Genomic DNA, 26024 nt, shown 5'->3' with positions numbered 1-26024 from the left:
ATAATGGATCTGGGCTGGTTCTAAAGCAACTTTACAATAATATGTCTTCAAATAAAGTGGGGGAGGGCAGAGAAGGAAATACAGCAATACAACTCACATTTCATCACCGGAAAATGTATTAATTTACTTTTCATTTCTTATTTAAGACATTTGTGTCCCACCTTTCCTTAAGAAATCCAAGATGGCTAACAATGCAAAAGCAATGAAAATATTTTTAGAACAATGGCAGCATAAACGCAGTGGCTTCATTGCACAGATACAGCTGTGAAAGCATTAAGAAATAATGTTTACCTTTAGGTTTCTGGATTCAAACTTTAATCAGAAATTGAAAAGCTGCTTTTGAAAGATTTCAGTGCAATTCTATTTCATTCTACACCAAAGCATTCATAAGTGTAAAAAGAGGCTAACATTTGAATGGTATGTATGTACTCGTCCTCTGCTTTCCGATATTAAACACTGGCATTCTTCTTTCAGGATTTGCTGGATATAAAAAGTGTGAAAGACATTTTAGGATTGATCCTGGCTTTTGGAAATTACATGAATGGAGGGAACAGGACGCGTGGTCAAGCAGATGGGTTTGGTTTGGAAATACTTCCCAAACTAAAGGATGTTAAAAGTAGAGTAAGTAGTTTTGGGGGGTTTTTTAATAGAATTTTATTTAAAATTGGCATTTTAAGCAAAGGTCTGGTAAGTGCCAATGTTTCTTTCTTTCTTCCTACAATTCTTTGCTTTTCATTATGCCTGAGACGCAGGCACTGGGATATAGCCTTTCTCCATACAAATTAATGGGTGTTTTTTATTGCTACAGCTTCACCACTATAAGCAGCCATCCCCAGTAGCAAATGACAAGTGAGTTCTTGAACTCACTGGGGACTTTGCCATTAAAAAAAAAAACCCAGCTCCACAATAACGTATGCACATATTCTTGTCTCCAGTGTAAGAAAATAGCTCTCACAGTTTCGGACATGGATTGCAACATTCATGAGTGAGATTCACAGGGCATCGCTTCAGAACTTTTAAGAATTGATTCAGAAGCACGACTCATTTGCCGTTTCCCATTCCCAACTTTTATTTATGTAGAAAAAAATATTTTTATACTGCTGCTCACAAAAAGTGTCAGGGTGGTTTACAGCAGTCATACATAAAACCATACAATAAAATTCATATAAAAATTTTATAATCAGATCTCAGCTCACTATTATAGAAAGGTGTGTTCTTTAATTGCCTTCCTTAGCTTGGTGGAATAGAAACACTTTCAGCAGGTGTTTGAAACAGAAAGTGTTGCGGAGTATTCCACAGGACTGAAGGCTCGGTCACTGGTGGAGGAAGAGGAGTGGGCCGCCCCTGGCAGCGCAATCCCAGTAGGGTGCCATCATGGCTGCCCCCTACAGGTGGCGTGCCCCGCCACCAGGACACGTGCCCCACCACTAGGACGCACACCAGCCCAGACCCCCACCGGCTCTCCGCCCCCCAGTGCCGGAGCATGAAACTCACCACTGGGCTCGGTTTCTTGTTGTCAAATGAACCTTACCAACTCAGAGAACAACCCAACATTGCTCCTGCAGGCAATCTCAGAGATTGAGCTAGAGTGGAATGGCATCCCCTAAGGTGCCATGGACCTAAGTTCTTCTGGGCATTGAAAATTAACACAAGGACTTTGGACCTGGCTTGGTGGTAGATGGGCAACCTGTTCAGGTGTTTTAGCAGTGGCATTACATTTTATCAACCAGGTGTCCCCATCAGCAGTTTGACTGCTGAATTCTGCACCAGCTGGAGCTTCTAAACCAAGAGCATCTCCACAAAAAGCCATGTTACAGTAATCCAGCCTCAAGCTTACCCATAAATGGACTACCATAGTCAAGCTATCGCTGGCCTGGAATGGGTATAGTTGGCGAATCAGACGAAGCTGTTAAAAGGCATTCCTAGCCTCATTTTGTGCAATGTAGCTATCAATTTCTTACACAAAGGATGCTCTGCTAACCAGTGCTTGTATCCAAAGGTGCATTTCTGCACACATAAAGTATCTCTTGGTCTTGCTCAGCTTCATGCACAAGCAGAACTGCTAGAATGCCTACAGATTGCAAGATTTCTTGTGCAAGCATGTCTGGAGCAGTACTCTAGCCACTATTTTCCTTTGCTCACAGTTCTTCAGACCCAGACTTGGACTGTTTCTCTCTTTAACTGGCAAGTAACATGGCTACTGTAAATGCTAATCACAGCAACAAATAGAATGTAAAAGTTCATGACAGATGTCTATGAATTTTTAAAATAAGTCCACCTAAATTTTGGGGCTTGTACCCATCCAATCTATGTTAAACTACAATCCTAGACACAATTACCAAAGAAATAAACCCCACTTAACACAGTAGGACTGATTACACATGCATAGGATTGTTCCCCTCGTGATGTCTCATTGCAAAAGAAGTACTGAATAATAAAACAGGAGTGCAATTCTATAAGCATCTACTGGCTCAATGGGTCTTACTACCAAATAAGTGAGTATAGGATTGCAGCATTAATCCTAAACATTTGTGGAACTTAGTGGGACTTGCTACTGAACAGACATGCATAGTCAGATGCTGTTGGGAGTCTTAGGTCCATTCTGCGCTGTCGGTCGAGTTACCAGTTAGGTTGTGTTGCATGGTTCTTTAAAAAAAATATTTAGAACAAGCAGTTAAGAATTTTGATTCTGCACAATGGTATTAAAATTAAAATGAATACATGGACCCTGAATTTAATACATTCTATTGATGTATTTTGCACAGCGAAATCCTATCTCAGTAGCTTTTGGTATGCTATTCAAAAGCAAATGCACACTTCAAAGGCATTCCATATATAATACAGTTCAATGTCTTTCTCTTTGTGCTATTTAATAATTTCCTGTAACTAGTGATTTCATACCTAAAGCACAGTTTATCCGTCTCCCTAGTTAATCTTCACTGAATTGATTCAGTACCCTACGTAATAAAGGAACAATGTCAAACAAATAGTGCAAGATAAGAAAAACATTTTATTTTACATAAAATGCTTTCTTTTGACTGAATTTGCATTTGTTCACTTAAATGACTGTGTGATATTCACAGGACACTCCACAAATCTATTTGTAATAATCTGTTTGATGCCCTTTTCTTTTGCATTGCATAAGATTGCTCACTATTTCAGACATCTAGATAATGGGCAGATAATGTAAGGCCTGTAGGCTATATAGGGGTTTTTAGTCCCTTTAACTAAGGGACGCAGGTGGCGCTGTGGGTTAAAGCCTCAGCGCCTAGGGCTTGCCGATCGAAAGGTCGGCGGTTCGAATCCCTGCGGTGGGGTGCGCTCCCGCTGCTCGGTCCCAGCGCCTGCCAACCTAGCAGTTCGAAAGCACCTCCGGGTGCAAGTAGATAAATAGGGACCGCTTACCAGCGGGAAGGTAAACGGCGTTTCCGTGTGCGGCTCTGGCTCTGGCTCTGGCCAGAGCAGCGATGTCACGCTGGCCACGTGACCCGGAAGTGTCTCCGGACAGCGCTGGCCCCTGGCCTCTTAAGTGAGATGGGCGCACAACCCCAGAGTCTGTCAAGACTGGCCCGTACGGGCAGGGGTACCTTTACCTTTACCTTTAGTCCCTTTAAAAGGCCAAGTTACACCTGGCAGTAGTGCAGAGGTAAATAGGTCAGAAGGTGAGCATCAGAGCTTTTTTTTCCAGCTGGAACTCAGTTCCGGCACCTCTCAGGTGAGTGTCATTGCCATTATAAGAGATCAAGGGTGGTGATTGTGGTGAGCTCCGGAACCTCTTTTTCTTAAAAAACATAATAGCACTGGTGCATGTGTAGGTTAACCTGTCATAGGCTTATGCTACCAATCCCAGGGGTGGTGTTAGGAGGTGGACTGGGGGCTGAGCTCCAAGTCTCCTGCCTATCTGTATTTTCAGCTTATCTTTAAAACCTCTCTTATGACCCTTCCAGAAAAACCTGCATGCCAGTCCCTTAACTGCTAGTTTAGAACAGTACATTTTTGTATTGGCCTCTGTAGGTTCATTGCCGTCTTCCCCAATCTGGTGCTCTCCAAATGTTTTAGACTACAGTTCCCATCCCAGTGAAGAGGGACGAACAGGGATGATGGGAACTGCAAGCTAAAACTTGCGGAAGGCACTAGGTTAAGGAAGGCTGGTCCCGTAAATCTCATAGTAACATAACATGCCATGTGATTAGGGAGACATAGTATTGTCACCATCCTTCCTCATCTGCTCTTCTCTGCTAAGCGAACTGCAGTGACCCTCATGGAGCTGATACATTAGGGATTGGGAGCAACTAGAAGCACCAGTGATTGCTGTCACACTATTGCTGATGCAAAGAAACCAGTTGTTCCTCTTTTTTCTAGGTAAGGCAGGGATGGAGAACATGTAGTCCTCCAGATGTTGCTGGATTCCAAGTCTCATCAGGCCCAGTCAACATGGCAAATAGCTCTGGATGATAAAAGTTACAGGTGTCCAACCACATCTGAAGGGCCACAGTTTCTCCACCACTGTTTTAAGGGGACTAAGAAGTTCAATACTGGAATGAGCAATTAGGCTTAAGGCATTGCTCATTGTCCTGGAGACAGCAACAATTGAACCTTAGTTACTTCAAAAAGCCATTTGCCTTGGTTACTACAAAAAGGTCCCTTGTCTCATTAGAGATATTGAGTAGGTGATTGTCCAGATTGCATGAAATACTGCCCATGATGGTGCCATTGGTCCAGTTGAGATGCACTGCCAGCATGGGAAGTACCTGTATTATATGACCAGCCCAAATGATGGACAATTTAGCACATTGCTACAATTTTGCATACTATTTTAAATTGTTGTAAGGAACTTAAAAAAAAATAGTATACATCTTTGACCTTTAGAAAGGTGCAGTATAAATGTTAGTATAAGTCAATACATTATATGATATGGGGTCCACCATTAGGAATTTTCCATTCCTGGCAAGGATAAGACCATGGTGGAGTCTGGTGGAAACAGGATAGCTAGGATTGACAGGCAAGGCACTTGTATGCACTCAAAAGCCACAGGTCAGAAAGCAAGTGAGGTCAGAGGCACATCCTTCAGAACCCTGGACAGGTCTGAGGCAAGAGATAACTTGATCTGACCAGGGATGGTTGCTGACTGAGCTCATATTGCCTGAGCACACACAAACCAGGCTCTGCTCCCTTGCTGGAGAACAGAGAGACTCCTGGCACTCCATCTGGGTTGCAACTAAACATAATATACAATTGGAGACAGGTCTTTTTCTGTGTATGTTTGTTTTAAATGGCAGTACTTCTAAAAGTGTTCTCATTACCTCTCTACTGTTTGGAATCTTTCCCCTCTTTTAGGATACTAATATCAGCCTTGTGGACTATGTTGTGATATATTACCTACGCCATTGTGACAAGGTAAATTATTTTGTTGCATTCACTATTTACGGTAAATCGTGTGTTGGTACATTGCTTAAGAGGATGAATTGCCATGATCCAAGGGTTCTGTGATGTTCTGTTCGCAAATAACTTCCCCTTTGAGAAAGAAAACATAGAAGCCCACAGGAACCCCAGTTCAATAGGCAATTCCCACTGTGTATGCCTGTATCTTGGATCATGGGGGGGGGGGAATTAAAATAGGTTAATGCAAGTATACAAATGGGATTCAGAATAATCCGGACACAACACAGTTGCCCCCCCCCCCTTTTTTTTTTTTTTGGCCAAAGTTATTGAGTCAAAATCCACACTTCTGACATGAGTTTTCTTGGCAGTTATCCTTGTATCACAAGGGTACTCTGTTAGGTACTCTATAAATTAGCTCCTCTCTCCCCTCCTCCCGATTTCCATTTTATTTTATTAAGATTTCAACTTGGTGCCCACCTCCCAGCACTTTCAACTTGAAAATTGCTTGGCATCCTGTTCTCCATTGTGTTTGACAAAGCCATGTGCAGAATTCCAGCTCCAGATATTAAAATTCCATTAGCACATTGCATAGCCTTTCCTCTCTTTTTTGCTGTATTATCTTAGAACAAATTTTAGTGCATAAGCATATATGAGCAACAGTTTATTTTTCCGCTTGAATCTTTAAACTACATAAGAAGAGGGGGAAAGACTGGTACAATAATTTACATTCTGCCACTCGAATAAATGCTGCACTTACAATCTATTGGTTCTATTTATTTGATCACATTGATAGGTTCACATTTAGGGAACAATGGCTTGTTTTGTCAGAAAATTTTAACACTATTATAGCTACCAGGTTTTTTTTCTTTGTCTTGTTTAGGATGCGGGAACAGAAAGGAGTGTGTTTCCTTTACCAGAACCGCAGGATTTCTTCCAAGCATCGCAAGTTAAGTTTGAAGACCTAATAAAAGACTTGAGAAAACTGAAGAGAGATCTAGAAGGTAAATAAGGACCAGGTACCATTTAAAAATCTGCAGCCAATCTTCTGTATGTTATATTGGAAGTAAGTCCCCCTAAAATCTATTAAGCTTCCATAAATTTGCATAGGATTGCAGCCTTACTGCTTAACAATTCAAGCTTAGCCGTGTCTACGCAGAAGTAAGTTGTATTGAATTCAGTACACCCAGGCAAGTAAGGTTGGGATTGCAGCCCGTTATTAGTGCTTATTCCTGAAACCAAACTTAAAGGTTATGCTCTTCAATGGTCTGTCCCAGGAGCAGACTTCTTATTTCAAAGCCAGTGACAAATACTTTTCTTAATATCACATTCAGTTCTTCATTCCCAAAGGAAATCTGCAGGAAATGTGTGAATTCCAAGCAAATTTATTCTAATTTCTCTGGGGGGCTCTGAATTTAACCTTGCAAATGGATGAGCCCAATAACCTGTATACTTGTCTCTATAGTTCAGTAATGTGCAATAATCATGTGAAGGACTGTTCATTGTTCACAGTACTGGAGAATAAAATAAGCAGTTTGGGCACAGTCAAAATAATTGCATGCAACTAGAGATGGTGCTTGCAGATTAAAGAGAAATTCTACTCCTAAAGAACCAAGAAAAGGCCCCTTTTAAAAGGAAGAGTGGTTTGACTGTTTGACAGAAGGGGCTACTCAAGAGGAGGAAGGTCCAGTTGCACACAAATTGTCCTTACTTGTATATGGGCATTTTATTCTCCAGGTATTCCAGGAAAGGAAACAAAGAAGTTCACATCTAGTGCTTTGGCCACAATGACTCAAACTAAAGTTTCACTGATATTTTAACTAACAGACTAGCAAAATTAAATTATTTGGGCGCATAAACTAAGGCATAAATTTACTCCTTTAAGAATAGGGAATAATCTATATAATAATATTGGTCTTACTGTCCTTAAAATAGAGCTTTCTATGTATATTGAATGAATATACATAGGTTAAACAATAAAAGTCTTCACAAAATAATTTATTATTCCAGTTAGACATGGCTGAATTAGCCTATAGTCCCCTTAAAGAAAGTTTCAAAGGTCAGCTGTGGTAAGGAAGTATCAATTGTTATTTATTCATCTTTGGCATACATGAATGCTCTATCTCCTCTCATCTCTTAGCTCTGTAAAACCCTTGGCCTGCCCTCTCTTGTGCTAGTTTGTGCTGAAACGTGATCTGTGTTTGGTCTTCTGTTTTTCCAAATGTGTAGTCCTGATGCTCTAGATTTCATTCTTGCTGGCCGTGCTTCAAGACTTTGACATGCTTATGATGTCAATGACAGTTACAAAACGAAGGCAGAAAGAAAAGCAGAATGCTGATTTCACTTTTCATCTTTTCCAGCCTGTTTAAACTGAGGAGTTTTTAGACTCTTTGCTTCTACAGCAGCTGATGATTTCACTAAATACTGGATAGAAATTATGCAGGCACTTCTCTAGCATACATGCTACTTTGCTTTGCATGGGACATAAAGTTCCATGTGCCTTATCAACCTGAGTGAAGTGCATTTGGTTGAATTCATTTAGTCAAGAGAGCTCTGTGTAGGGGACAGGGGAGAGCAGGCCATTTTCACTAAAGGAAGACATTTTGCCAACCACAAAGAAGATCACAAGTCTAGGCACAAGAGCTGCTCAATGGGAAGCTTCATCTAGCAACTTCTCTAGAGAGAGAGACATCATTCCTACAGATTCAGATTCTGGCGTATTCCTACAGATTCAGATTCTGGCATATTCCCATTTCATGGGTTCTACACATTTTGGCAGGGGCGGCACATCCTGTTTCACTGCTTGAGGTGAAACAGGACGTCCTGCCCTGCCAGCTCTACTGCCAGCAGAAAAGTGGCACTGGTGGAGAAGCGGTGTTGGCATTGTGTCGATTTCTGGCAAGATCTCATGTGCTCCACAAGATGCCATGCAGTTTCATTGAGCTCTCACTGCAAATGGTTGCGGATGCTGCCACTGCTTCTCCACTAGGGTGTCTGCAGTGGCTTTGCCTGTGGGGATTCTGCTGCCTGGGGAGGCAGATTCACCCTGCCTGGTGGCTGTGCCAGCCCTGCATTTGGTTGTCCTGCTAGAGGTGTTCCTTGTTTAAATGGAAGAGAAGGTGGTACAGCTGTCAAGTGCCAGGAAGGAAGAAACTTTGTTTGGGGCACCATGCTTATCTGTCAGACCTAAACAACTTAGGCAAAACCTCTTCTCATTAAGTTCTATTGTGTTATTGTTTGAACTGTTGCAGTGCTTCATTTGGTGTTTAGCTGATAGTTCTTTGCTAAGCAATGCCAGGTTGAGGGACTTGTGTTCTGTGCTTCCACTGGTGAAGAGATTGAGTCTGCCCAGAAGAGGTGTCTCGGAGGTGAAGACTGTGCTCTGCTGACCTCCAAAAATGGGAATTCACAGTAAATAAATAAATAAAAAGTTTTCCCCCGTATAACATTGTAGAAAATTCTGCATGGAATATTTTAACTGAAGAGCATTTTGTTATTTAGTACATATACAAAAGATCTGATGAGCATCTGTAGTTTATGGTAGCCATTAAAAACCTGTGGCTGCTGGCAAAATGTGAGTGAAAGCTTAAAGCTGAAACAGATGTGATTTGCAAAAAAAATGTGTTGGAAGAGGCATAAGTCCAGACAAACAAAGTCATTCATATATATGTTATTTGGACAAGATTAAGTTCTCTGTATTATAGGTATATAGATCCAAAAATAGATGTATGGTGGAACCGTGAAATTGGTAGTTGTGATTTTATTAATGTTTATGAGTTCCCAGATTTGCATACGATTGGCTTGGGCTATATTAGCTTATTAAATGTTACAGTTCTTGAATTCATTTGGGGGAGCATTCTGAAATGTGGGATCTGTCCTTAGCAATTGGTGTGGACATACAAATAATATTTAATTTTTTTTAAAATAACAAAAGTAGTTTCTGTGAGTAAACAAAGAAAGAAAAGGAAAAAAGGTGTTACTTTTTCACATCAGAAAAGCAAACAAATTATGATGGAAGACAAGCAATTTTGCAGTAAGATCTCAGCTATAGTGAGATCTTACTCAGATCTCAAAGTGCTGTTAAGAGATTCCTTCTAAATAAAGTAAAATGTAGAAGCTAAGAATCCACATCATCTGTTCACACCAGAGTTAAATGACTCTGCTGTAAGTCTCTAGTTTTAAATTCCAAGACCCTACGGAACCAAGAGTTCAAACACAAACGGGACCACTGGTATTTTTATCCTTTACTTGGGTTTTCTCACTTGAGATTTTAAAGATATAATATCAGCTAATACATAGTCAAACATATTTTAAGGGATAAAGGATAGTATTGTAGATGAAACAACCAAAACCATACATGTAATATATATATATATATATATATAAATCAGCCCCACCCCAGTGAAAGGCATGCTGAAAATTAGGGTCCAAAGACTTGGGGTACATAAGAATGTTTTTGCCTGGCTCCTAAAAGCAAATAGTGATACCACCAAGCATGCCTGCCTGGGGAGAGCAGTCCATAAACAGGGAGCCACCACTGAAAAAGAAAGAAGTGTTTGGATTTGATATCCTGCTTTATCACTACCCGAAGGAGTCTCAAAGCAGCTAACATTCTCCTTTCCCTTCCTCCCCCACAAGAGAGACTTCAAAAGAAGTGTGACTAGCCCAAGGTCACCCAGCAGCTGTATGTGGAGGAGTGGGGAAGCAAACCCAGTTCACCAGATTACGAGTCTACCACTCTTAACCACACTGGCTTCATGACACCTGGAGGACACCACATAAGCTATCCCTGGAATAGGCAGATCTGAGCTACATGGACCATTGGTCTGATTTACGCAGCTTCCTATATTCCTAGGACTCCTATCAGCCCCAGCCAACATGATCAATGATCGGGGTGGTGGTAGTTGTAGTCCAAAAACACCTGGAGGGCACCAGGTTGGAGAAGCCAGCTTTGGAACAAGAATGTTATTTCTCAGTGTAAGACATAAAATACATTGGGGATGGGGAGAGCAATTAGGAGAAATGGAATTGGCCCAAGAGGATGATGAAAACTTTATATCCAGTAATACACACAGTTCCAAAGCCAGTATATCGGAAAGGATTTTTTCTAGTTAACAGTCAACGTAATATTAAACTATGAATGACTCAAGTGAAGAGCTCTTTACTGGTATTTCAGTTTATAATTGTTACATTCTCCATTTCCCCCTTTTCAAATGTTTGGCTGCAACATTTCCAAAATCTAAACAATAGCTTTAAAGCAAATACAGTGTCCAGAGTCTTAGATGTGTTGCTATGGTGTGAAAAATATTTAACTTTGCTAGCAGTTTTTGTTTTGTTTGCTTTTAGTTTGATTTATTTTTGGGATGCTTCTTAATATAATAGTTTAAGGTGGTTTGTAAAACTCGAGATGTCAAATACTGCTTTGCTTTGCCAAGCTCTTTAAGCCAAAAAAACTTTAACTTGAACATAAGTTCTGCTGGATCAAACCAAAGGTTTATCTGCTATCTTCTTTCCAACAACTTTCGAGAAACCCACAATTTAACCAGTTTGTGTGCCTAAGTTAATTTTAAAAGTGCCAGATATTTATGGTTTAACCAGTATTGGAAAAACAGAATATTTCATATATAAGCTAATAGTCTTTTAATCATGCCTAAACCGTAGACTTTGAAAGATCAATTTTCATCTCTCTTTTCAAACGATGTTAAAACTTTAGCCCATACTACGTCAAAGTTCATGTTCATATCTGCTACATTTTGCACCAGTATTCTGCTGATGCTGAACCAGTTCTGACCCCCAAACAGGCTGAGATTCATTTATTAAGCATGCAAGCTAAAGCGCAAGTCCTAGGTCATTTTGTCTTACAAAATGGTTTTCAAAGCACCAAGTATTTGACCAGTTCACATAGACACAGGGGTGCAGTTTTTATAGGCGGTGATGATCAATTCAGGTGCAGTTTTGTCTTCTGTAAATCTGCATTAGCTTTATTGGACATTTCTGTGTGGAAGGATTCTATGAGACTGGCTGCATTCAGATGCCTCATCAAACCAAGACTGTAAAAGCCCAAGCATGATTTGTTTTTGTTTCTTAAATCTAAATCTATGTTGCTCTACTTTGCACAAGGTACCTTTGCCTTCTTTTCTTTTCTTTTCTTTTCTTTTCTTTTCTTTTCTTTTCTTTTCTTGCAATTCTCTCCTCCACCTCTCACACCATATTCCAGAACTTTCCTGAAGGTTTCCAAACCCTCAGGAGAGGCATTTGAGGCATTGGAGGGGGGGGCAACAGGAGTCTTTGGTAGAGAGACGGTGCAAAAGCCCTGTTGTGAGAACAGACTTCTACATTCATACCTTGAATCCCGAACATCTTGCAAGTCAAACGTTTTGGCTCCCGAATGCCACAATCCTGGAAGTGAGTGTTCCGGTTTGCGAATGTTATTTGGAACCTGAACATCCAGCGTAGGTTCCAAGGGTTCTGATTGACTGCAGGAACTTCCTGCAGCCAATTGGAAGCCGTGCCTTGATTTCCAAACGTTTTGGAAGTCGAACGGACTTCCAGAACGGATTCCATTCGACTGTAATGGCAGTAATCACATAAAAAACTGGTTGCTATAAACATATTGGTACTTAGGAATTAATTGTGGATGAAGTAGAAGCAAAAGATATGTAGTCAGTTTCTGAGCTCAGTTCTGTTGTTTCATAACTCTCGGTGTGTATGTGTTACTTTCAGTTTAAAATAATTGTATTTTTTATAAAGTCACTTTTACAAAAATAATTGTTATAAACAGCAAAAAAAATACAAGCTATGTGTGTTAAATCATATAAAATAATACAAACCTAGCAGCTAATAACAAATAATACCAATCTTTTCAGTATTATTTCCTTAGAAAAATAATTTATGCCCTGAGTTTAACGTCCCAATTATAAAGCTTCTGTCCAGGAGGCACATGGTTTCAAATGGACTATGAAATAAGCATGTCTTTAACAATCCTGTGATGGTATTAACTGTCAGGCTGTGAGCAGACATTAGGAGATACACAAACAGTAGTGGCTGTTAGAAACTTTCACTGGTGTGTAATTCATGAAGGATAGTATCAGTGACAGGTTTACAGGGGTCCATGCTGTTAAATACTTGGGTTCACTGTCAGGATGGTTCCCATAAGCGCTACTGGTAGGTCCTAGTATTTGTTCAGCAATTCACTCTTATCAACACTGAACTATTTCTAGTTTTACATTTACTTTTAAAATGACACTTAGAAATACCAACTCCCGCCTGATTGACACTGCAGTACCCCTTACATGAAGGTTTGTTTATATGTAATGATTCTTTGGACAGATTTACAAGTGTCTGTGGAGTTTTAAAAGACGATTTGCCCAACAGGCATTAAGCGAGAGACACTCAGCTTTGTAAATATTTTAGTTTGTTTGGGGATTTTTCCCCTCAGGTTGAGCCAAATACCCCATTAAATCTGTAGAGAGTGGCAAACTGCTAATCAGCAGCTCAAGCTATGTTTGAACATTTTGCTAATGATTTCTAAGCTTTGCCGTGGGAACCACAATATACATCTAACAGTACGCAAGTGGAGGAATTTTAAGGAATGCCTCTCATTACATTCCATACACATTTTGCAGTATAGATAATTTTAATACTCGTTTTAAGGTTGATGCAGCCGACACACGGCAGGCATCCAGAAAATCTATTTAAAAATGTACTGTGGCAAACGATTACATAAAGCTGCTTGCACATGATGCTAACTAGTTGTATTTGATACTAAATTGGAACAGGCTCTCTCTTAAGAAACCCCATCGCTCTTATATGTTGAACTGCAAAGCTGCTGTTCTGACTGCTAAACATTTGGTAATGCCAAATGTATGAGAATCAGTTGGTCCTGTCTAAAGGCCTTTCAGGTTCCATGTAGCTCTGCCAAAAGAATTTGATGGAATCCTAGCTCCAGATTGTGTCAGTCCAAGGGAACACCTCTTTCTGCTGTAACTAATCCTGTGTTCTGTGCTGAGACAGCTGCAGCTATTGGTACAAGGTCTTCAGGCAAACTTCTTAATGGGCAAACTGTGCTGGAGCACAGGACAGAGAAGAAAGGGTGCACATTAGAGAAGGAAGGGGAGAGAGTTTGCCCCATATGCTAAGGCCTTCTAAAGGGCTCTATTCTTGTAATGCACTATTTGAATATTGCAGTCCACTATTTGAATATTGCAGATTGATTCACTAGCAGTTTTCCGCCCACCTCAAGGTTCTTTGGGCCATGGTTTGTTGAGTGAACTTTGAAGCACCCCTATGTGACAGCTAGTCGTATTTTCTTTATTATATACACAGGCCAGTATTCAGGAAGGATATCCTACGTGAACCAGAGATCCACACTAGTGTAGCACCAACCTCATGAAACAAGATTCAATTTCAGTGTCCCATTTACACCGCTGTCTCTTTCTTTAACTCTCCAGGCCTCTGGGCTGCAACTCTTACAGCATCGTCCAGCTAAAGTCATTTGAACCTCTCCAGGGAAAAAGTGTTGCATTTTCAAGTTGGATTCTTAATCCTCAGATCTGCCTTAGCCATCATTCCTTAGCCATCATTCCAGTGTGGCACAGGATGAGGAACGACTGTTTACTACAGTACGTTTCATTATCAAGGGAGAAGACTGGAAAGGAGCATGAAGAGTCATTAGTACAAACAGTTCATTCCAGACCTCTCTAAGAGTCCATTGAGGAAGTCATTTCATGCCTGTATTCAGGTTGTTGTTTTTTTTAAAAGAATCCAGTCTCCTTTAGAACCTTCCTTATCTTCAGTTTAAACAAAACAGTCACCCCACTTCTCAATAAAACTGACTAGGATAAATATAAGTATGCACCTTTACATTGAACATGCATGCTTCTTTCCCTTCGTGAATGACAGCGTTATTCCAGTCCCCTTCTTTAGCTGCTGTGATTTGACCAAGACCCTCAGCAAGGGAGGTAAGACATCTCTGCCCGACTTCCTCATTTTAAAGCGTTTTGCTATGAGGAAGAGAGCTTTGCACTTAAATTGCTGAAATAAAAAAAGAAATGATATATTTCACATTAATGCTTTGTCAGGGGCAGGTGCTAGGAGCAGATCAGTAATAACTCATACAGTGTCAATGAAGTCTTTTATTCAAAGAAACGAACAGCTCAGGAGGGCCAGGCCTAGTGAAGACAGCAACTCCTTACAGTGAGATAGTCGTGAAGACCGAAGGTCCCTGCCTTCACACAATTGTCTAAGCCTCCTCTCTCCCAGTTCCTTCCCAAGCAGTCTCAGACCCCATTGACACATCTGTCTACTCTGACCTCTTTTCATACCTTGTCTGGTCCTAGAAGGCCTACAGGGAGGGGACCTGGTCACAGCAGGAGAAGGAGACCCCCTGGCTTCTTGCCTGCCAATCTCGGCCTTTGGGGCCCACTCCTCTCCAGCCTCCACTCCTGCCTCTGATTCTGGACTGCTCTCTGCCACAGCCTCTTCCTGCTTATAAAACCCTGTTACCTCTTCAGTTTCCGACACCACCTCCCAGTTCCTCTTCTCCCTCTGACCGCTCATCATCATCCAACCAACAATCCCCAGCTCTGAGCCTTGTTCTCTTGGGAGTTCCCCAGCTAGTCCTTCCACCACCACTCCTCTCCATCCAGCCAGTCCATGACATGCTTCTACCCTGAACCAATATATTCTAAAATAAACTACATTTATTTTATAAGGTTACCTTTCAAGTAAGCATGTTTAGTATTGCAGCTTTCTTTTAATTTCCAGTATGAGATCTAGTTTTGATTTCCTTTCAAGTAACAAATAAAATTATCTTCCTTGAAATAACAGTAGGGATCTATCAGTGGAGGGAAGGGGCAAGTTACTTGTCTGGGGAGTTACTGCCTGCCTTTCCATCTTGAACTGGGCTGCATGCTTTGGACATTTTCTCTATCACTGATGGATTCTGCTGCTCCCAGGCTGTAAAGAAAAGAATGTGCTCAAGGACAAAGGATTTCCTTGCCTGATCTTATGCCATGTTGCTACTTAGCAAGTCTCCATGAAATTAAGACTGTCAGTTCTTTAAATATTCCATATCGATATACATATGTTTGCTTCCATTAATATTTTCAACTAGTGAATAAAAATATGCAGTGCATTCTGTAATGAATCCCACACAAAAATATAGAAAAGTATCATTAGATACTTTTGAAGTCATTGGCAATTATTTCTGAGTGCATTGGTACCTCTGGTTATGAACTTAATTTGTTCCGGAGGTCCGTTCTCAACCTGAAACCGTTCTTAGCCTGAGGTACCACTTTAGCTAATGGGGCCTCCCGCTGCCGCCACCATGCATATCTGTTCTCATCCTGAGGTAAAGTTCTTAACCCGAGATACTACTTCCAGGTTAACGAAGTCTATAACCTGAAGTGTTTGTAACCCAAATTTTTGTAACCCGAGGTACCACTGTAAATATGAATGGAATCAGGTTCTTTGCAAAAGTCATGTAAGCTTTAAAACCCTCATCAATGAATTTCATAGTCAAATTTGATATATGAACATTTAATTTGCCGATCAGAAGGTTGGCAGTTCAAATCCACAGGACAGTGTGAGCTCCTGTTGCTCTGTCCAAGCTTCTGCCAACCTAGCAGTTTGAAAGCATACAAGTGCAATTAGATAAATAGGTACCGCTGCAGCGGGAAGGTAAACAGCTTTTCTGTGTGCTCTGGTTTCTGTCACGGTGTCCCGTTGCGCCAGAAACGGTTTAGTCATGCTGGCCACATGACCCGGAAAGCTGTCTGTGGACAAACGCCAGCTCCCTCGGCCTGAAAGCGAGATGAGCGCCGCAACCCCATAGTCGCCTTTGACTGGACTTAACCGTCCAGGGATCCTTTACCTTTACCTTAGTTGTCTTTAATTTACTTGGACACTTTGATTTGTAGGTTGCTGCATTTGTTTTTCAATTTTTAAGTTCTGGGGTCAGACTGAAAGGTGAGAAGGTTTTCTCTCTTCAAATATATTCTTCAGGAAGCTGCATTCTTTTTCTCTCCCATTTTATCATGCTCTGTTGTAAGCATTGGTGGCTGCCAAGTCAACAGTTAAGAAAATAGCACTGTGAAGTGTTTTGGGACAAGCACAGGCCCTACTGTTTATATTCTTCTTTAATTGTTTATTTTTAAATGACTTATATTCCATTTTTAAGGATACCAAATTTACACTTGGAATGCCTTTTCTGCAACACTAAGTGGCAGAAAGATCAATTTTACATAATACTGAAGGGGGGCATTTTGTAGGGGAAGTGTTGTGTTTTTCCAAAAATAGCTATTTTTGTCTTCGTTGGTTGGAAGGTTTCTGCTAAATGTTCCTGGTGGTCCACATGTATTGTGTGCTTTGATTGGAGTTCTTCTGCACCAGCATGTAAAAACACAGTGGTATGTCATGGATTTGTTTAAAACTTTATGTTTGTTAAGATCCTTGTGATCCTCTTTCTTCTCCCAAAACTACTTCTCTGCCTAACTCCCATAAATAGGTGGCCTTGTGTCCTGCTTTACAGGGGACATCTTGTTGTCATCTATTTGAAGGGCTGTTTGGTCCAAGTCTGGTCTAATGATAAAGAACCATAAGGCAAAGTAGGAATCTTGACATTGCCCATCAGCAGTTATCACCTAAATCAGCAGCTTGAGCAGATACACAATTCACAGTCTTCTCAAGCATCCTGTGTACTATAATTCTATTTAAATTAAATAATTATGCTGATGTATCACCTCCTGGCAAATAGAAGGAGAAGAAATGGAGGCAGTGAGAGATTTTACTTTCTTGGGCTCCATGATCACTGCAGATGGTGACAGCAGTCACGAAATTAAAAGACGCCTGTTTCTTGGGAGGAAAGCAATGACCAACCTAGACAGCATCTTAAAAAGTAGAGACATCACCTTGCCAACAAAGGTCCGTATAGTAAAAGCTATGGGTTTCCCAGTAGTGATGTATGGAAGTGAGAGCTGGACCATAAAGAAGGCTGATCCCTGAAGAATTGATGCTTTTGAATTATGGTGCGGGAGGAGATTCTTGAGAGTCCCATGGACTGCAAGGAGATCAAACCTATCCATTCTTAAGGAAATCAGCCCTGAGTGCTCACTGGAAGGACAGATCGTGAAGCTGAGGCTCCAATACTTTGGCCACCTCATGAGAAGAGAAGACTCCCTGGAAAAGACCCTGATGGTGGGAAAGATGGAGGGCACAGGGAGAAGGGGACGACAGAGGACGAGATGGTTGGATAGTGTCTTCGAAGCTACAAACATGAGTCTGATCAAACTGCGGGAGGCAGTGGAAGACAGAAGTGCCTGGTGTGCTCTGGTCCATGGAGTCATGAAGAGTCGGACACGACTAAACGACTAAACAACAACAACAAATTTATATCTCTGATATAAAAATAAAAGTTAGCATATGTAGATATTGTGCAACTGTGTGCCCTCTTTTGTTTTCTGAACCTTTCCCACTGATGTAGTTCTTCCCCCCACCCCGCCCCAGCAATGCATAAGCAGGCCACCCTATCTTCATGCATGCCTCTGTCACTTCATACATACTTCATAGATAGGATGTCCACTTATGTTTCATCAGAAAAGAGGAAACATATGTCCTGTCTTCAGCTGTGGCAACTGCAGTGCTTCTGAGATAAGGCCAATACTTTCCCTATGTGCCAAGCTGCCATGGTGGCACAGGGAATAGGTTTGGCACAAAGAGCAAGGGTCCTCTGCCCCATTGCTTGTTGCCAATTTGAGAAAACACAGGATATCACTTAATATTTCCATATCTTTCCCTTCAGTGCATGTACCTGACACTCTACATGAAGTTGAAATTTGCTAGAGTAGAAGAAATCCTTTTTGGGTTGATGCGACCCAAAGCAATAAAAGCAAGTCCGCCTCAAATTCTTACTAAATAATTGCACTGCTTTCCCCATTATATAATAACTTACAGCCACTGTGCAGAGTACATGGAATAGCATTTTTTTAAAAAAAAAAAAAAGCTGTCAAGAAAATATGACTTGAACATCCCATGAGTGGGTGTTATTAGATCTCCTGGTTTACAAAACTCCACCTAATCCCCTCCATTTTCAAAAGTAGCTGCACAGATTGTAACTGTGCCATTCCCTTAGGTAATTATAGGTAGTAATCAGTATGGGGAGTTGTTAACTGAAAATCACATAACTCTGAAAAATATATTAAGTTACACATATTTAAAGCTCTTATCCAGGCATTTATCACTCCCTTTCAGTTCTTTTCTCACATTACTACCTATATAACCAGTGATAAGTGCCTATCTGCCATTTATCTAGGTACTCTTTCCATTTATTAGAACTAAGTAAAATAAATATTAACTGGATTATCACTGACTCACAAGAAACTAGTAACTTCTATGCATGTCTTCGAAGTCTTTTAAGCATATACTGCTGCAAGAGAATTTACAATGTTGTATGGAGGTATTCTCATTACATTCAAATAAGCATTGATGCATCATCACCTCATTTACAAATCATTTATATCGCTATTGGCTATAACATTTTCCTTCTTATATAATTGTTTTTCTTTAAATCCCCACACCATATCTCCCTTAATTGCCACTCTTCACATATAATTTCACTGAAGTTAAGATAATGCAATTATTACAAAGTGCAAATCAATTAATCTGCTGTTTTCTCTTCAGATGTGTGTATTAGACTAGTGTTTAACCCTAGGAACATATAGAAATGATATCAGTGTAAGTCAACTGGCCTCATTTCCAAAAATACGACTATGGGACCAAGATGTAAGACTGTAAATTACATAAGGAAGGAACCTTGCTTACTTTTGTGTTTGTAAATCATCTGAAAAAATAAGCACTCTGCTCCTTAGATGTTTACTCGGAAGTAAGCACCACTGAGTTCATTGGGGCTAAGTGAGTGAGTGTAGCATTGCAGCCAGGATCTCAGTAATCACAGAATCAATATAATCATAATCATAAGTCCCAAATGTTTCAAAATGCCTTCTTAGTATAAAGCTTGAGCCATCTGGGTTGTTTTACTAAACTATTCGTTGAATCATGTAGACACCTCTAAAATAAGGCACATTGTTGAGTTTTTTAGTGTCTTTTTGGTGCTGTACTTTAATATAGGTGATGAGGGCTAATTTGGGGGTGGTTAATACACAACGAATCCTGTTTCATGACATGGGAGCAAACTGTGATTTTGAAGCTAACCATAATCTAAGATATTCCCTGTTGAGAATGGCATTTTAAAAAATCAGATATTTTAATGACTAAGAATGCAGCCAATGTGGATCAGCAGAATCACTATCTTTAAAACCATTTTTTCTTAAAGAATTCAAATAATACTTCTAATGTTCTGATAGGAGACAGTTCTTGCATTCATGCTCTTGTTTGTTTCTGCAATAAAAGGCACGGTATGAAATAGCCATTGGGTTTTTTTAGTGTTTGAGAATACTTGAATGTTATTATAGTTGGTTAAAAAGTTTCATTAAAAGGTAACACTGAACTTGTCGTTGTAGTTTGTGAAAAACAGATGAAAGTGGTTTTCAGAGACTCACCAGAAGAACATCTCCAGCCCTTTAAGGATAAAATGGAAGCTTTTTTCCTGGAAGGTATGTGCTTTCCAAAAAACGTTTGTTTATATGTGATCTTTATACAGCCACATGAGGGTTCTCTTCTTAATAATGGCTCAGACTGCACCGAATGCTGGTGCCCATCTCTTCATACAGATGGAGAAGGGAGACCTTTTCAGATGGTACTGTAACAATTTTCCACATGGTCTCTTAGCTTCCATAATTTTACTTTACATGCAAAGGACAAAGACACTGCATAACTCAGAAAAGGCTTTGCAAACATGGTACCCTCCAGATGATTTAAACTACAGTTCTCATTAGTCTCAGCCATAGTGTGATCTCATAGTGTGGAACAATAAAATAAGAGCTCAGCATATAAAACCAAAACCTTAGGAGCAACAGGTTAGGCCACATACCACTCACAGTCTTCCAACACCTTGCTGCCACTCATTGTGCTCTGTGATCTGCTGCCTGGGGTAGCCTCCTCATTCTGCCTAATGTTGGGCTGACTCTGAAAGCTGAAACCGTGTGGGCATGTGTTAGGGCTTTGTCAGTCATGGAGCCAAATTGATGAAGCAGACTACCCAACAAGATTCTTCTGTGCCAATCTCTACTAACATTTAAATCTCTCATATTTTGTGTAAGATTGATTCATTGACTGGTTTTGATTTTAACCATTGCTTCAGAATGACTTACAATCCGTAAAAAAATATTAAAACAAGAAACAGCGAAACAAAGCCAACAAGATGATAACAAAACACACTTCATGGAGCAGATTAATAATAATAGTAATACTAGTAATAATAGTAATAATAATAATAATTTATTATTTATACCCCACCCATCTGGCTGAGTTTCCCCAGCCACTCTGGGCGGCTCCCAATCAAGTGTTAAAAACAGTACAGCGTTACATATTAAAAACTTCCCTGAACAGGGCTGCCTTAAGATGTCTTCTGAATGTCAGGTAGTTGTTTATCTCTTTGACATCTGATGGGAGGGCGTTCCACAGGGCGGGCGCCACTACCGAGAAGGCCCTCTGCCTGGTTCCCTGTAGCCTCACTTCTCGCAATGAGGGAACCGGCAGAAGGCCCTCGGCGCTAGATCTCGGTGTCAAATCAAATCAAAATCAAAATTAGCCAGTGTTTAAGAAGCCATGGAAAATAAAATGGTTTTTACCTGGTGCTAAAATACATGAGAAGGTGGCAGGTGAATCTCAGTGGAAGAGAAAAAGTGCCACAGCTAAAAAGTCCTATTGGTTGCCACTCAGCTTACTGCAGGTGATGGGGGCACATGAAGAAATGTCTTCAATACAGATCTTAACACATGGGCAGAAACATGTGGGAGAAAATGATTCCTCAGAGACTAAGTTGTAAAGGACTGTAAAGGTAAGCACAGGACTTTGAATAGTGCTCAAAAACAGACCACTGTTTCAGACTTGTGGGATATGTTCCCTGGTGCCAGTCCGACTGGGGACAGACACCAGGGTAGGAAGAAGGCCGCTTCTCCTGGGTCCTTCACAGGGAACAGCTTTCCTCCCAGCATCATTAATATTTTGCCCCTACACCTCTTAAATTCAGTGCATGAAATATAATAAGGCAACCGAACTCTGTTGCATTGCTTGCGGCCCATTTTGAGAAGCTTCCATGGGCTTTGGCAGCCAAGATGGTGTCTATTCTGACTCAGCTCAGTAAGCCAGCAGTTGTTCTCCAGCTCAGAGTTAAATCCAAGCAGGAGAAGAATCTGGGAGCTATAAAAACTCACCTCTCATTTCAGGTGGGCCTCTGTGAGCCCCTGAATTTCATTTCAAAACCTTCCTCAAAATAACTCTGCTAGTGTCCCTAGCCAGTGCTGTTTTGTGCCACATAATGTGGCAGCAAATTCGATACATTTATTTTGTGGAGTATTTTCCCATAGCTAGCCTAAATCTACCGCCTATCAATTTCTGTTGTTGAGCAGACAACAAGTCCTCTCTGTCCACTTTCTCCACAGCATTTTGACTGCTGTTTTTGCTCCCTTTTCAGGTCTGTGATAACTTCTTCTTTTTTAAAGACATGGCAACCAGCACTGTACACCATATCCCAAAGGCACCATAGATTTGTTTAAGAGGTTTACAAAACTGGCAGCTTTAGTGTTAATAGGTTTCCTAGTAACCCTAGTATGAATTTTGCATTTTGGCACTGCTGCTGCACATCAAGGATTTTAAATAGGTTACCCCAGGATCTCTTTCCTGGTTAGTCACTGCTGGTTAAGACCCCCATCAGTTTCCCTGTGATTCTTCTGCCCCAGTGTGTATTACCTTACACTTGAGTCACCTTGTACCTCATTTATCATTTGATGCCCCTTCTTCCATAAAAAGTAAATTTTGTTTCTATTTAAGTCAATAGCATTAATGCATGCTCCTTCTCTCTGGACTGCACTTTTGAGTATCACAAACTACGATTAGGAACACAGATCTCCTATTGTCACAGCAGTTCTACGAGACTCTTGTAAGGGAAAGCAGAGCTAATTGTAACTTGCGGTGCCTATTCAAGGAAATTGATATTCCCAAGCGGGCAGTATCTCCAAAAAAAGTCTTCAGCAATTTACTGCCAAATGCCTGAGAAATCACATGCATGGTGGCACAGTTTGATTATGTGAGTGGCTAGTCTTACAATTTCATTTTTCTTCCACAAGCATGGCTGTGAAAGAGACCTGAAACTTTAGCTTTATAATCTTCCCAAATTCAAAACAAAGTATATTGCACTCTGTATTGAGTAAGATCTACTCCCGTGTAAATGTGCAGTGGGTTACAACCCTAGACTATAAACATCTCATCATAGGTTCCTGCCCCTCACTAATGATACGTTTCTAGAAAATGTAATACATATATTAAGCTTCCCCCATAAACTTAGCAGGGTTCCTGCAAGGGAAGGCCTCCACAGTAGGACTGTTTCAGTCACAGGTATGTCTGTTCTGGTGGTCTTTTCATCTCATTTAATTAGCAGTTTATATTTATGGCTCCAGCAGTAAGTGAGCTTGAGAAAGCGCTGTGTATATGTGCACATTAACACCAGCAGTCTCGCACACTTTGATATATATTGCCTTCTACTAAACTCTGAGCCAGCCTTCTGCTCAAATTAAGCAACCCTAAATAATCAAAAAAAGCACATGGGAAAAACCTACCTCCAGTTGTTCATAATTTCCCAGCCTTTTTCTACAGATAAACTTGTCTCCCCACAATGTATTCTATGATATGCGAGGTTTGCTTAAAAGGGACTGTCATGCTGAAATTATTCAGGAGCCTAGGAGCAAAGTAGATGTTACACTACTTTAGAGGAAATAGCAGGTTTGGGGGCCCTAGGAATGGGGTAGGAATAAATAGAGAGTGCCCCCACTCTCTAGTCCTGATCTGGATTGGGGCCCTTACACCCGCTCTTTACAACCATTCATGCAATGGTTCTCTTGATTTTGACAGTGAAGTTGGAAAATGATGAACCCCCTCAAATTATTCACTTATGCAATAGAATCTTGCTTCCGCGTATTACTATCCTGTGCCTAGAAATGTGTTCATTGATGGACCACACTACATTAATCTTAAAATTGTTTCTCAGAATTTCAGCTCAGCTCAGCGGTTTGCTGAGAATAGCATAGTGTTGATTGTTGCTAGACTTAAAACAAGTATTCAAAGTTTTCAGCTCTGCACCTCCAGTTCCTGAAGCAAAAGTAGCAAATGTACCTTCCAGACGCTGTGGGACTCCAGCTCCCGTTTGCCCCAGTCAACCAGACCAGTGGTTAGGGATTATGGGAATTGTAGTCCAGCAGGATCTGGAGAGCACCATGTTGGTCACGCCTCCCTTAAAGGCTGTGTGTTCCCTTCCACTAGTGCAGAAGTTTACAGCTTTACTGACTGTTGTTCAAGTGTCTGTCTTCCTGCGAGCAGGATACCTTCTCTGTAGTAATAAGGCTAAATATCTTACCTAGTAAAAGCTTATGCAGACCACCTATTCCCAGTACTTTAGCTATTGTTAAGGGATTGGAAGTGTTTCATTTGCACAGGCTGTGCATGAGGCAGCAAATCTTGCTATTTTGTTGGATCTGCTGGTGTGCAGGTATTTTTTTTTAAGAGCAAAAGTACGTTTTAAAAAAATCATCTCTATAAAGGTCGAGAAATGATAATTACTGGAAAAATCAACTATTACTTTTGACAACCTGAGTAAGGAAAAGAATTCTTCACTCTCCCCTGCCCCAGCCCTAAATGAAGTATCCCATAATAGTCTAATGATACGTTTCTTTAAGCATTCCCTGCTATTTACTCACCTATTCTTTGTACGTTTGGTCTGCTGTTGCATACATAACATTCACACATAATCTCCATGTTAGGGAAAACAAAATGGCTTTCTATTCTTTGTTACAGAAGAGGCAGAACATGTTAGCATATGTGAGGCCAGCTGCTCTTACTCATAAAGGACTGATCTGGGAAGAAACTCCTGGATGGTTGATAGCCAAATCATGATATGCCACATTACTATTTTTAATTAGTGGATATTTTTAATTAGTGGTAAAAACATAATGGAATAGTAATTTAAAATAATCAGAAATATGCTTCACAGTTCCATCAATTTTTCCGTCTATGGCATATGTTTTTAGTGAAACAGTGTTTGAATAACCATAATTTCCATGTTTTTCAAATTCCATTTGTTGCTAAACATTTATTGTGATCCTGATTTTCATTGCCTCATGCTCAGGCATGTTTCCCCTTTCTTTCCATGGCCATGAATTGCAACAGCTGCAGGCGACTGGAAAAATGTTAGTAGTGCCAGGGATAGGATATGACTGTCTGCTCTCAACAGCAAAACTGAATCTTACAAGGAGATAATACTGAGATTCTCTTTTCAACAGGAATGTTTATTTGCCCATGTAATTGTTGTGTGCAGTTGTAGAAAGAGACTCAGTGTACACAAATTCGGATATGGACCTCACCTTGTGAAGTAGCAAACGCTACTCTTAATTGAAATTTTGCAATCTAATGAAAAGAAAGCTGTCCTAACACCATTGCAGTGACTTCTTCACAGTTGTGTTGTACATAAAGGGATCAAATTAGTACAGGTTAACTCATTTAAATCACCTGGTTTGACAGTTGCTGTCCTTATCAACCAGGAAGTAACTATTATTCTGATAACGGAAGTTATCTCAGACCACATCAGAATTATTCATGTCCATAGACACAGATGTATAGCATTCAAGCCATAATGGATTAACTTCTTTATAACCCTTATTCATTTATGTGGTTATTCATTTTAAATGCAGTAGTCTTATACAAACTCATTTTCAGGTTTTCCATGTTTAAAATTCTGAAGTACTGCCCAAGAGTATTGTTTAGTGGGAAGGAATGACTATTTCACAGTGGTCTAACAATTGCTCTGTGTCCTAATATCCCTCAATGACGCCTATATATGATTTTTGAATATGTGGCGATCAGCCTTCCTTCAGCCCAAGCACCATTTACCGTAGTCTGCTACGTCACCATCATATGTCCATGAGCGCATTTGTTAGTCCAGATTAGGAAGGCTGGTTCGTGAACAGGGATCAGGTGACTGGATATAAATCCTTCATGAATATTCAGCCTACATTCTTCATGAAGATACAGAAAAGGTAAATGAGATCCCGAGGCCTTAGTCAGCAACTACCTTTCACTGGAGAACTGTTTGAGAATAGAGTCGGGGGGTGTGGAGAGCCAAGGTTGTCCCTATCTCATCAAGGTCACTAAATTGCCAAATCCTATTTCTATAGACATTTGTCCCTCAACATCCCTGTTTTGTCTCTAGGATGACAATTTCATTAGACAAGTAGTACCCTCAGTGGCGGGACGCGGGTGGCACTGTGGGTTAAACCACAGAGCCTAGGACTTGCCAATCAGAAGGTGGGCGGTTCGAATCCCTGTGATGGGGTGAGCTCCCGTTGCTCGGTCCCTGCTCCAGCCCACCTAGCAGTTCAAAAGCACGTCAAAGTGCAAGTAGATAAATAGGTACCGCTCCGGCGGGAAGGTAAACAGTGTTTCCGTGCGCTGCTCTGGTTTGCCAGAAGCAGCTTAGTCAT

General features: G+C 40.6%; 1 protein-coding gene across 1 annotated transcript in view; it reads left to right on the top strand.

The window, feature by feature from the left end:
- Window positions 1-26024, top strand: part of FMN1 (formin 1) — a 110136-nt gene that overhangs the window by 61838 nt on the left and 22274 nt on the right. The window contains exons 10-13 of the mRNA XM_079954398.1: window positions 475-621; window positions 5338-5397; window positions 6263-6383; window positions 19896-19988. Of these exons, the coding sequence (XP_079810524.1) occupies window positions 475-621; window positions 5338-5397; window positions 6263-6383; window positions 19896-19988 (421 nt within the window). The remainder of the gene's footprint in view (window positions 1-474; window positions 622-5337; window positions 5398-6262; window positions 6384-19895; window positions 19989-26024) is intronic.

The sequence above is a fragment of the Podarcis cretensis genome, assembly GCF_951804945.1.
Source record: "Podarcis cretensis genome assembly, chromosome: 1".
NCBI classification, from domain to species: domain Eukaryota; kingdom Metazoa; phylum Chordata; class Lepidosauria; order Squamata; family Lacertidae; genus Podarcis; species Podarcis cretensis.
This window is presented reverse-complemented; position numbering and strand designations above follow the sequence as displayed.